Below are 14,160 nucleotides of genomic sequence, written 5' to 3'. Positions count from 1 at the left end.
GCTGTGGTCTAAATCATTTCATCTGCGCTGTATGGTCTGTGACCCTCCAATCAATGCGTTGCGGCTGCGGCGGCGACACCAATCAGGATCCACGAAGTACACACGTACACGTTGTGGATTAGTCTACTAGTCTACCTGTTCGGAATGGATTAATTAGCCATGGATATCAGGCGATTTTTGAAGAGACCATTGAGTGCTCCCAATCCCACAGATGCCCGCCAAAGGCCTCAAGGGGAAGAACCACAGGAATAACAGGATGCTAGGTAATGACAGTGTTGGGAAAGTTCACTTTCTACATGAACTAGTTCAGTTCATAGTTCAAACATTTTAAAATAAACTACTTCAGTTCATAGTTCATAATTCTAAATGTTTAACTAAGTCCACAGCTCCAAACATTTCTTTCAATATGTTGCAAGCTATAATTGAAATCTCTATCTGTCTGCAATACCGCTCTTGGCCTCTACGCAATTTGGCGCTCTCACACTTGCCAGGCATTGGGCTGAAACGTTCAGACTCAACACTGATGACAAAGATATTTCAAAAACAACAGAACGTTTCACGTTAAGGTTTATGTTTCTGGAAGACAATGTTCCCAACCAGCTGCATTCAGGGTCCAGCTGAGCTAGGCGTGCATACTACATTGAAGTTCCCTGTTATGTTTTGCAAAAAAACTTTGGCACATTTTTTTTTTTTTCAAAATTCCCGAGCCAAAATTCCCGTGGAAAATTTCCGGAAATTTACCGGAAACTTTCCGCCCCTTTGCAACCCTAATATGTAGCTTATTGCCACCCATGGGATCCACAAGCAGGGACTTCATGTGTTATTGTGTTTTAGTTGTGTAATATAAGTTACACAACTTCTGTAATGAGTGACTAACATAATGCACCGTTAGAGTGTAGGCCTAGGGGCCTACTACATGTCATGAAGTGCTACACTGATCATGTTTGGCTTGTTACAAGGCAGAGGATACTTACAAACACAGACAAGCACAGGTTTGTTCAATCCCTTCTTTTTTGTAGTTTAATTTCACACAGCAGAGTGCAGCATGCTACAGTCTGTTGTGGAATCTGAACAATGTTTGTGAGCACTTCAGCTATATATACAGTGTAGTCTAACGTATAATTAGCTAGCCTAATCATGAGGTGCAGCATTTGTCACAGCAGGTATGAAGAGAAGGTAGAACTGGAGGAACACGGTTCTTAATGAACCTACTGTAAAATAATAGACTTTCAGCTTAATTATTATGGTGTCAACAACTCAAACCCTATAAGAACAAGAACTCCTATGGACTCAAGCCTGGTCTAAAAGCATAGACATATATATGTCTATGTATACAATGCCTAAAAGTATCACATACAGATTCTCTTTTTCCATTTTAGACATAGACAGCATTTAAAAATGCTGTCTATGTCTAAAAGAGTGTAGACTCTAACCGCTAGTCGACAAATAACCATTGTCCTCTGAGTAGACGCTATATCTTGTCTCCATGGCAACCATATACCACTGCACTCCCTCAAATGAAAATTGATGACCATTTATAAACTAAACCAGAAGCAAAAATGTTTATTAAAGTGGGGAACATCACCAGCCTGGAGCTTCCGACATGTTTTTTAGAAGCAGCAGCTCTATTACAGCAAACAGGGAAGATGGTAGGTCAGATCGTGGGTCTAATTAACAATTCATCTTTTTTCTAATCTATCTATTTTCATTAATGTCTTTGTTGCATTGAGAATTTTTTTTTCTGAGATTGTCTATTGTCTAGCCATAAAATAACATCTGTATTGTATAAAAATGCAATCTTATAGCTCCATGAGTAATCCTCAGATATCATATCTTGGCATCGAGACAATACTGATTTGTGAGAAAAAAGGCCTTCAAAGGGAAACACTTCTCTACTACTATCTTAACGAGAGACAGGGGATCTTTTTGATGCAGCCGTAGGTGTTCTCTGTCGCTTTGATTCCATTTGGAGGGCTTGCCGACGGGGGAGCATGATGCTCCAGGTAAGACCTCTTTCTCCTGCTCACGGTGACATCTGCCCGTCAGCCACCCAGCAGGGAAGACCCTGTATCTACCTGAGGAAAGCTAACCAGATGAGCCCCAGTACTCCCCAAGCATACCAATCTTCTGGCTCATGCTGACAGAAGCTACCTGAATATATTACCCTGCTGCCAACTTTTTCTTTCTCTCTTAGACTTGCTACACACCCCATTCAAAGACAAAGAGTAACTCAAAATGGCACTTGCTCAACCCCCTTTACCCTTTTTCTACAGCATCAGAGAGCTACAAAGCAGATCATAACAGTAATATGAAACATGAACTACCTTCAGACCACGTTGTAGTCATTATTGGCTGTACTGTTTACTATATAAATTTTTTACCTGCATATAGTAGATTTACAACAAATAAATCACTGTCATATTGTGAGGTCAGCTGTGGTTGAATGCAATCATGTTCACAACTAAATACAAACATTTACAACAGTAGTCATAACTTTTTATGTTAAAAGCTAAAGTATTTATGTTTATATTAAGTTTGTTAGGGTGGGGACACACTTTGAAAAGCCAGTATGAAAAACAGCTCATGAAACACAAGTGTGGACTGACCGCGCACCACTTTCCGAACTGTTCGTCTCAGAGTGCACTTGAGAGAGTACTAAAATGTTCATGTGCAAGCAAATGGTCTTGGTCGGCCTTGCTTAAGTATCTAGATAAATCAGTAAGAGAAACACGGTGCCTCTTATTTATCATTCATTGACTTAACAAAGGAGACAGTTACGGCAACTGATTTCAAGGACCTTGGATTAAGGGAGGCTCTCAGCCCAATAATACAGAGAATGTGTTCTAACTTTACAGTGAGCTATTGATGAGAATGAACCTCAGCTAAACTGGTGTCTCAAATAGACAAAACCCACTTACACAAGCAGGTTCATAAAACCAAACATTGTACATTTCCACACATTTTAGAAGTACCAAAGTGATGTTCAACTCCAATCAGTTCTGTGTTTTTAACATTCACTCATTTGAAGAGACAACAAGCAACATGAGGATCTCATATATACCTGGCAGCCTGGTTTTAGGGACTACAAAAGGCACCCAGCCGTGATTCCCAATGCTAAACCTGACTACAATAATAACGTTCCAAAGAAGGAAACTTAGAAATGATGTCCCTAATGTTGACTCAGACCGTGACTTCAGAAGATCACAAGAGTGACAAATAAATCCTTCTTTGGGTTAGGCATCTTGTTCCTTAAAGAATATGTCAGATTGATAGTGTTATAAAAATGAGAATAAAGTGGAATACAGAAACAACACACCTCATCTACACAACTGTGTCACAAGGCGTATTAGTCACAGTCCTTACCAATACTTGTTCATGTTAGAAATGTGTAGGAGTGTGTGAGTGAGTTTTTGGAACCTTGTATTATCCACAACAATATGGTGCAATATTATAGATTTGTGGCCTGAGATACATGGTCCAAATAATATTTGTAATGATACACTGGGAAATCCTAATTCGCAATGTTGCCTCTTATTCAAAGAACATGGATTTGTCTATCTCACTTGAATTTGGTTCATACAATATATATATAATATGTGAGCAGCTGGGAGGCTCAGACCACAATGAGAAGGACAATAAAGCATAGAATATTACCAATGGCCTTATATTGCTTCCCTGGCAGAGACAGCATGTCTACCCCATGCTTAGTTACCAATCCAATGAGAGGTCCTTCAAAGTGTGAATGGGACATAGAAAAGGTAGAATCTTTGCAACAAAAAGTCACTGTGCTTCCATGTATCATATTCAATTACTGTGACACAGAGAACAGTATGCAAATTATATCACAGATCATTTTTAACGGGGTATAACTTACGGAATGGAAACACACAAACAAATAGAATAATGTCATACCAACTGTTATCTAAAAAGGGACAGAGGATGCTTACACAAGCATGTTTACAGCGCATTTCCTGTGGCTGAACCCTGGGACATCATCATTACTCACTCAAACAAACATGCAGAGTTCCCAAAGCTATGAGATATCACTTTGACAACAAGCACGCACATCACAAATGAAACTATACAAAATCTCAAAGACACTCTCATTACACAAAACATTCTCCTTAAAAATACCAAAATTTCTGTATATTATATATACATATAACCTTTTGTATATTTATATTATATTTATATGCACTCTGGACCTACGTCAAAATGACACAGCATTAAACCCAGCATTCATTGGCGACAGTCCTAATCCCAACTACACTAGACAGTGAGCAGCGCTGCTTGATTCAAACCAAGCCGTTCTATTCTAAAATGTTGTTACTAGACACTACAAAGACTCCTTTTCCAATTTTATAGGCCCTGTCTGAACCACAGCAGGAATTTCTACACAGTTGTAGGAGATTGAGAATAGGATAATGAGTAATACCTCAGCACCAAATGTCCACACATAACAGCTAGTGAGACTGTTGAGACCTTAAAAGGTCTCAACAATTAACAGTAACCTCAGTAAATGTATGTTGATACGTGGCTTTTGCCAAGAGTCCTCACTGGTCAAATACATGTATTCAACTTTCTGTCTCCTTTCAAACATATCGGTTGGAAAACTCAAGAGTCATGTAGACATAACAGGACTAGCAGACTGTCTATAACACCACTGTACTGTATGACAACTGCACAGTAGGTTATGGGTGAGGTCTTCATCAGCACAATTGCCTACTGCATAACCAGACTTAATGTTCTAGGCCATCCATCTGTCTGTCTTACTGTTGTAAATGATACTATATGAGTGGTTTTAATGGTAATGGATCTGATGGCAAAGTATCTGGGGCTCTTACTAATGATGTGTCTGAACTCCTATCTGATGGAGGTTGTATAGTCATACAGGATACAGACCTCTTACGAATTACTCCAGGGTATTCACCTGCTAAGGTAGCCTAAAGATGAGTGATAATAGTGCAATTACAATCTAATTGAAACTCATGAGCGTAAGCTGATTTGCTACATTACCCATTGCAATATGATTGATCTTAGACTTATGAATGGCTGCAATTATTCAGCAATGAAACTGATTTGAACTGATAAATCAGCTAACTGAATGCATCATTGCCTGTAAAGAACATTCAGCTAAAGTGTGATTTTTATTAATTCACAATATGGATCCGAGAATTCCTCGACCTGAAAATTCAAAGACCTGAGTAGGTATCTGCCGCTTTAACATGGTTGATAAAAAGGCTATCGATGCAGATGTATCTCAGGTAGCCTCCAGCTACAAGCCAAGTCCGCATCATTCAAAAAGAAGACCACCAGGCCACAACTAGCCTACTGTACTTACTTTTCAGCGCTGTGATTAACGTGTTTCCGTCTTTTATAAGTTCTTTGATGAATTTATTTGTCCGGTCCAACTCTATTTCGTGGCATTTCAGACGTTCTCTGAAATCAGGGCTATCCAGAAAAGAATCGCTGAACTCCAATGTAGGTAGCCCCATTGTGAACTAAATAAGTTCAGTGCCCCTAACTTGCACAGTAGCTAACGCAATCAATGTTTCGAGAAAGAGAACATGAAGGACTTCCGTTACAAATAAATTGCAGTTTTCATTGTGCGATGTCGCCCCTGATATTCGAAGTTAAAGTTTATAACTTGTCCTCCCCTTTCCTCAAACTTCCGACGTGTGATCAGTCCTGAGCAACGTTCTTTGGTATGGCGTCAATTTTAAATGACTAGTGATTGTCTGACTCCTACTGGTTAGTTTAGGATGTGTAGGTTAATGGGTAGGCTCAGAGGGTTGGCAGGTCACCAAATTACCATGAAATGAAGAAATAAAGAACAGACACATTGAATCGCTATAAACACCTAAAAAAACTATCAAAAAACTCAAATCCAATGATCTCATAAAAATGTTAAGATTGTGTAAGACTATACATGAATCCTGAAACGTACAAACCATAGTGTATAAAACGTTTAGAAATATAACTTTTTGCCAACTTACAGACAGACAAGAAGATCTCTTCCTTTCTTCCTTGAGCCAGCATATGGAATAGACCAACTAACTTCAGCAGTAGGCTATAAGTCCCAGATAGCTTACCAACATAGTTTATTTCAGATTTTTGAAAAAATATCGTTTAAAACAAAGATTTCTTTTTAAGACAGACACAAGACAGTGAGCATTGTGGCAGGCATTATATGTAATTATGCATTCTGAAAGATCATGCTGGAACTAATGAGGGTGTGGGGATGCTGAGCTCTGAATTAATACCTTGGTAAATGGCGGTAATTAGACTTGAGCCTAATTGGAGCCAGAGGAATCAGTCACATACAGTACATGGAAGAAAGAAGGATAATGATGATGATGTCAAACTCCAAATGAGCATTTAGTTGGCACAGACTGGAATTCCTCTGTTAAAATAGGCCCAGTTGTGATGAGCATCCTGTCCCTGTCTCTTTTTAGGTCTGTATGTGAACTTGCACTTTGTCAAGTTGAAAGACTACATTGCAGGGCTGAACATTTTGGTGTGCTGGCAAGGGAGATGATGCAAGAAAGACAGCTATATAGACCGTTTGTCATCACCCTGGATGCAGGTTAACATGAGTTAAGAATGTTTGGAACCACATTTTCTTCCCTGAAGTGCAATGACAGGCTAGAATAAAGCTTTTCCGAATATGTAAAGTGTAAATACAGTCTTTTTGATGCACCCATACTAGATCAGATTCTAATCTCCAAATCACCACGGAACAAAGAATGGTCTGACAATAAAGTCATTTCCAACAAAGACAGCACTGAGTAGCACAATAACATTGTGTTTTGCTTGAAGGGGAATTCAGCAGGAAATTAGTATTTTTAAAGAACAACATGAGGAGAGGCTTTAGGTGGTTATCTGTGCAAAGCATGGCTAATTTCAGTCTATAATGACTGCCTGCCATGGCTTTCAAGGCTATTCTGTTTAATTAGGATGATGCCCAATTCAGAAACATTAACAACCCCTAGCCCTCTCTCATTTGCACACTTTCTAACACTGTCCTTGAAATACAAGAATACTCCTCAAAGTCATCACTGCACACTCATTTTAGCCATATAAGTGTCTACACAGTCACCTGTAAGTACCCACCCCCCTTGCTCCACACACACAAACACACACATATACACAGAGACACAAATACATAGATAAACATAGCCTTCTACACTATCAGTCTCAGTCACAGTGCATTACACCAGGGAACTCTGCCCCTGCCTAATGGAGAATGAGTAGTTCAAACGGAAGAAGGCTTAGTTTTCACAAGAGGCTTCGCAAGCCGACTGCTGCTGTTGGATATCAATAAGCCATGCAGAAAATGCATCGATTAGCTTTCTGATGCGGGTGGGTCATTTGTGAGTAAGGTTTCTTAGAATTTTTATTTTATTTTCTTTCACATTGGCTTATTATTGTATAGCAAATGCATCATGTAACAAAAAGCCTTGTCATAATTTTGCAGTTCAACAGTTTGCACACAAATGTGGTTACGTTCTCTTGGTTCCTTTTGCAGCAGCCACAAGGGAACATTTTGTCTCATCAATGTAATGAGCTAAGAAATGTGATGCATTAGTGGAAACACTCTTGCCCAGATTTAATTGCTGTGTGTAGTTTTGTGGCAATAGAATGAGATCCAAAAAACGGTGGTGATTGGTGAAAATTAAAGACTAGAGGAAGAGGGAATTCATTACATTTTCAGTTTAAATATTATAAACAAAAAACAGGGTGGTCTGTCAACAGGGTAGAATTGAATCTTATATACTGTACATATCCTCAAGATTTGTGAGGTGACCAAACCAGCATGGTAGTCCTCATGTAGGTCAACTGTCTACATACTGTAATGCAAGCAATGTTACTGTGTCTACTGGTAACAGTGATATTGAATGACAGTCAGGGCTTTATAAATCAGGCTTCTTATTGTTGAAGTGATTGCTTGTAAATGCTGGGTTTTGTTTCTCCCTCAATAGTTGACAATGACCGCAATGAAATGCCCTCCCTCTATTTAAATCAAGTGTTAAGGTAATTGCACAATTTCCGGCAGGCCTTCAGAACTGTCGAGCACAAGACATGTCTCCATTTTTTTCTCTCTGGACCATGATTAATGACCCTAATTGAGATTCATTTCTTATCAATTAGGTGGTGGCATTTACTACCAGAGGAGACCCTCCTCATTCTCTTTTGTTTACGTCCCGGCTGAGAGCAATCTGCCAAGGTGGCTTCTACTGTAGACTCTCATTTGTGCCTCCCATGTCCAGATGTACTGTGAAAGGTTTCGCCTGATTACCTTTCCTCCACACAAAGCAGCACTGCTGAAGCATGAGAGAGGCCAGTGGCTGCATCAAATTTATGAATTGCTGTTTTTTTTTGCATGGCCAGGATGGGATATGTGTGGTCAGCAAGGTACTTTAGCATGCCACTGGCACACATTAATTTAGTGTCGTGTCAGGGAAGATGAAAAAGATGCCTCATATGGAGGAAGGGAATGAATTCAGGTGAAGCCAATGCTAAACTTCCCTCTAATCCCTTAGTCTGGACAAACAGTAGTGTCTGAGAAGAGCCCTGTGATGCTGCTGTATGTTTGAGCATGTGAACACAAACCTTTGCTCGGACAAATCCTCTCAGCAGAGTTAAAAGAGTTGTTCACAGAAACAAAGCTGTTTTAGTTTCCGTGCCCCTGACCTTTATGGAGAGGGACTTGTCTTGTTAGGACCTCAGGCACAAAGGCTGCTCCAGGTGATGAATTACAAAGACAGTCTCACCAGCTTGGTAAGCAATCCTTGTGTGTACTCTGTTGGGATTTTTCCTTTAATTTGGACCTATGGAGATTCAGGGGGCTTTCATCCCCCCTCATCCATCCTTTGCCCCTGTCAGGACAGATAAACTGTTCTGCTGTGACCAGTCTGGCTACATGTGGCCATTAGATATCTTCTAATGGCTACACACCAGTGTGATATTTCAGCACATCAGCAATCATTACATAAACTGAATGCAAAAACGGCTGCAAATCCCAAATCATGGTGCAGAGCAGAGTGCTGAAGGGATTTGGGAGCTCTGCATGGGACCCCTTTGTTCTTGCATTAAAACCAGATAGAAGACCCTGGTTACCTCTTCAAGTATTGGCAGCTTCTTTTGATATCCATTTCTTCGAATGAAACACAAAATCCTAATGAAGCCCCAGAAATTCTGTGTGAGTTGAAGGGTGTGCATTTTGTGGTAACATTTGGTTTAATAGTGGAGCCTTTACATGTTACTTCCTTTGTAATCAGTAAGCATTTTTTTGTCAAATGTGGGTTGCCCTGTTAATCTCTACAATCATCTTAATTCCAAAAAACTCTTGATGACACTCTGAACACCCCAAATGGCATGGTATCGAATCCGTCAAGTAATCTGAGAGTCCCATTGCAAGTGCAGGATCCTGGCCGTCTGCCATTTCCTCTCCATTGAAAACAACAGATTGCATGTAACATTGAAGTCTGCTATCAAATCCTTGCTTGCTGCTCCCACCATCTGGACTGAGCAGTTCAGATCAGCCACCCATTTGACTGTTTTGTGTGACAATGATGCTGGATTGACTCCTTGGGTGGAATAACTCTTCTTGGTCCATCATAGGTGACTAATGTTAATGTTGGCTAATAGGTCCAATGTTGGCAAACCGGTGCCTGGCAGATTTTGACAGTGGTCAAGTGGTGCTGGGGGGGGGGGGAGTCTTGGGTTCATAGTATTCCTATAGGGTGAAGGGTGCAGGGAGGATCATTCATTGTTGTTAAGCCAATGATGTGCGTAATGTGTCCCTCTGAAAGGAAAACATTTCAGTGTTGTCCTTTACTCGAAGAAGACCAGATTCAGACAGACGCCTTCAAATGAACAGGAACCCTTATCCAGTCCCTATCCATGTGGATAAGCATTCAATCATAAAGGCTTTCAGCAAAGAAGATATGTTTTTGTTTCCTATGTGCAAAGAAAATAATACAGTATCTGTACATACTGTCCAGCATCAAACCATGCACATCAAGGGAGCTTTCAACAATGCAGCAGAAAAGCATACTTTACGTAGACCCAGGGAAACACACACAGTCATTGGGCAGTGAGAATAAAATCCTTGAGTTACAGTAGGTTGTTTCCAAGAGAAATTGGATATTTATATATCATTCTATGCAGGTGACTTGTTTTGAGTTCTTTAATAAAACAGCATTATCCATGCCTGCTGTATTAGCATTCACACAGCATTGCAGAGGTCTGGAGAGAGGGCCTTGATAAGATTAAATGGCATTAGGAGTTTTCACAAGAATAGGGAGAATTACACAGGTCCTGTGTCTGTACAGACTGCACCTCAGGGAATGTTTTTGAATTCTAAGTTTGTGCTTTTCAAAACTTTTCAATCATTACTTCCCTCATGGTCAGATTTATAGTCTATTCGTTTTATGTCATTGTGAGAGCTTGGCCTTGAATGTATATTTTCTCTGCTGGCTATGAGAGAAGCAGGGAGATTAAACTGAGCATGGCATGTGAGGAAGCAGAAATCAAGCAAACAACATCAGCTTTCTGAAAAGCACTTAGTACAAACATCATAAATAAGAGTTTACGGATACAGAGGTACTAGAACTGTTTGATATTACACCGGTCCTCAATAAATTCCCTGCTGAATACAAAATGTAAAGTGCATGACTGTGTGTTGTGGCCACAAAAGTCTGAGTTTAAATTCCATGCAATGTGCTGACAATGTCCATATTATATTGTTTAAACATAGATTTGGTCATGACAAAGCAAATGACATATTCAAATTTATAACATTCATTATACAGTTAAATGTTACCAAAATAGCAACATTGTTTATCTGCCACAGCAGAGGTGAAGTAAAACGGTAGTTACCACTTTTCAGTTTTACAAGGCAATTATCTGTCTCTACAGGTGGTGATTGACAGACAGCAGAATTGTGAGCTCTTGATGGCTTTACTTTTAAGATAGGAAAATTGGGTCTTTGTATGTGTTGACAAAGACTCCATGACAGCCAAATAAACCAACGTGGCAGCAAGTTAGCACTTTCTTGCTTTCAATCATCTGAAGAATGTGTCAAAATAAAGAGTATAAAGCATATGCTACTGTTTGGTTACCATGTGTGGACATGGACCACTGCATGATTGACATTGACTGCCTCTACTGCAACCAAACACATACAGTTACAGCAGCATGATGGTGCAGTAGACGACGTTCTGAAAATGAGCACGGAGGAGAGGTAGATCAGTGCTGGCAAGGTCTCAGTGATTGATTATGTTTTACTGGGAAGGCACGATATATTCCTCCACCACCGTCCCCCCACAATGTTTAGTGTCTCGAATTGGATCATGCCTCACCATTTCCATAAAAGATTGTTGTGAAAATCGCTAGCTCTTTTTTGGATCTGCTATCTACAAAAATATATTCATATTGATATTTCCATCACCAGTGATGGTCCATGTGATGCAAAAAATAAATAAATAGAGATTAGGGGAGGGGGGTTGCAACAGCACACTTTTGGTTCCTTTTCTGAATATCATGATACACTCATGATAAGCATTGAGGAAGCCCAATGTGATAGTATGGCCATGGCACATTTCTGTCTCTAATGTCAACACTGACTATTGTATAGCTGTCCTCCATCTCTTGACCACCAGTGTCCTTACCAGACAGAGGTCTGGGGAATAAGCAACAGTGTGAACACAGCAGCTGACAGGGCCTCAATAATTCAAGGTCATGGCATTTACCATGCAAAGACAAAAGGCTTATCTAACTACTTTCTCTTTCCTTCCATCACCATTGATGCCAGACAAATCCAGTGAGTGGCAGGTCCTACTTAAAGATTTATGCTGATCAACAAGACACGGTTTAAATCACTAACCTTGCCGTGGCTGTTATGTCAGGCTTCATGGCCCTGTGAGGACAAGTCATGCCCAAATTAACTGAAACAGTGAAATAAATCATACTTTACTTCTTTATATCCTAATGCCATTAGAACTGTGGATTATGAAGACAAAACACATTGAAAGTGAACTAAGAATCATACAAACAGTAGCTTCTCTGTTAGTAAAGGGATGTGGTTTAGCCACTACAAAGTCTTCCCTAGAGACTGGAGGCTGCAATTCTTTGCTCCAAAAAAATCATTGAAGACAAATTCAACATCCAGCCCAGCCGATTTCAAAGCTTCCAGTCTGTGAGTTTCAGATGTTTAGGGGGGTTTTTGCTCTGTTGATGTCTGGATAGCTTGTACTGTATGTTGTCATATGTGTATTACTGGATACATTTCTGTCAGGTCTGAAACTGTTCATTCCACAACCACTTAAGGATTCTGCTCAGTACCCAAAAGAGATTGTTTATGCGTATTATATCTCAGAATCTGTACCTTTAAGATGCTTCTTTCACAATCATCAAACAATTTCTCTACAATATTTGCCTATAAAAAGTGTTAAAAAGCACTGCCATGGTGCAGCGAGATCATGAAAGTTACAGGATCATCAATGAGCCGCAATGGGGCAACTTGTTCTTCCAAACCAGCAGGCTTCTACAGCGTATGTGGGTGGGAAATTTGACTTTAATCCCACACCTTTTCTCTTTGGCGTAAAACAGACATCCAATTCAGTACAATGTCTTTACAGCAGGAATAGTTTTGGGCATTACTTGCCACCCCTTTCACTTAAATGGAAAACTGTATCATGCTGTTTTTCAGAAATACTCCCCGCTGAGTCTGGGCTCAGATACATGCGTGAGCAAACAGCTGCATTATGGTTAACATTAAATGTATTTGTTCAAATGGTATTAATACAGATATCCAAGCAAGAAAGTCAATTTGCATGTGACATATTTGTGGTGTAAAAACATAGCCAGTAACAATCAGAATCATATGTACAGTACACTGCATATGCTTTTATGTGTTCTTGATCAGATCATTTTTGTTCATCGTGATGCAGATTAACGGAAGCATGGTTTGTTCCAGTACACAGCTATTGACCTGAGCACTGGGATGGAAAGGAACGGAAAATAACCAAGCATGTAAAAATTGTATTGTTACAAATATTAAATCAATAATTCAATAAAAAACAAATTCGTAAAACATATCTTAAGACTGAGTTGATGTGTCAAGCTGTCCTTACCTTGTTTGCATATCAAAACTACTGTTAGTGTTTGTCATCTGTGATTAAAAATGACCTAAAGTCACCATTTATTATCCCCAATACTGTACCTCACATTGGTCTTCAAAAACACAATTATTATTTGATAAACATATCTGTGAAGATACCATAATGCTGTAGAGTTCTCTGAAAAACTGTGTCCCTCACTGCACAGTCCATCTGGATGTGACCATGCTGTAGAACACACACTGAAGCCTTAAGAAAACACAGTCAGCAGTTGAGCAGAGGTTTGCTTGAACTGTGTCCACTTGAGACCAGTCAGACCAGGCTTACATACCATTGTTTGAAAAATGATTGAACTGAGGCTTGTATGTTATTGTTTAAACGTCTACAAAGACAGTCTTTGTTTACAAATGTCAAACCGAGATTAGCTACATAAGTCATGCAGGCTACATGGAGACTAGCTATCATAGTCAGTTGCTGTGATAGGAAAGAAGTGCACACATACTGCTGCGCAATGTGAGACCCATAGAAAACCTCTAAAGATAATCCACCGTTGGCATATGAGTACAAAAGAATCTACTAAGAACTCATATTATGCAGTGTGCCAGTTCTTCCATAATTTATCTGCATGTTCTCACTGGATTGAGAGTGTTGCAAATCAATGACAATTCCCTAAACTAAACCAATGTCACCCAATGTGTGATTTTTACTGTTCTCTCATTTTTGGAAACATTGTTTACAGGTTTATACGTGTAATATAAGGACAAATAAACAGGTACCAACTTTTTCATTTTTTACAATCTGATTAATAAATCAAGACACACATTCCACTAAAAGTCCTGACTCCTATTCAATTTGAGAGGTGTGCATGCTACAATATGTGGCTCAGACTGGCTCCTTATATCGTATGTATCACAATTCTCACCTGTGTGAGTACCTTCTTGATTTTTGAGACTTGTCCATCAAGCTTTCCTCTCTTGTCTGCTCATGTTTTCTATCTTGCTTTCCACCACTCAAAGCAAGACCCTTTAGAATTCTT

The 14,160-nt window shown here is 39.6% G+C and overlaps 1 protein-coding gene across 3 annotated transcripts in view; it reads right to left on the bottom strand.

Annotated features, from left to right (window-relative positions):
• The window catches only part of LOC136951785 (rho GTPase-activating protein 42), a 37,095-nt gene extending 31,490 nt beyond the window's left edge, over nt 1–5,605 (bottom strand). For all 3 annotated transcript variants that reach the window (XM_067246386.1, XM_067246387.1, XM_067246388.1), the window contains exon 1: nt 5,342–5,605. In XM_067246386.1, the coding sequence (XP_067102487.1) occupies nt 5,342–5,495 (154 nt within the window). In that variant the 5' untranslated portion in view covers nt 5,496–5,605. The remainder of the gene's footprint in view (nt 1–5,341) is intronic.
• Nucleotides 5,606–14,160: the final 8,555 nt, after the last annotated feature.

Source organism: Osmerus mordax, chromosome 11 (genome assembly GCF_038355195.1).
Source record: "Osmerus mordax isolate fOsmMor3 chromosome 11, fOsmMor3.pri, whole genome shotgun sequence".
Taxonomy (NCBI): domain Eukaryota; kingdom Metazoa; phylum Chordata; class Actinopteri; order Osmeriformes; family Osmeridae; genus Osmerus; species Osmerus mordax.
The sequence above is the reverse complement of the archived record's forward strand: the minus strand, read 5'-3'. Positions and strand labels throughout refer to the sequence as shown.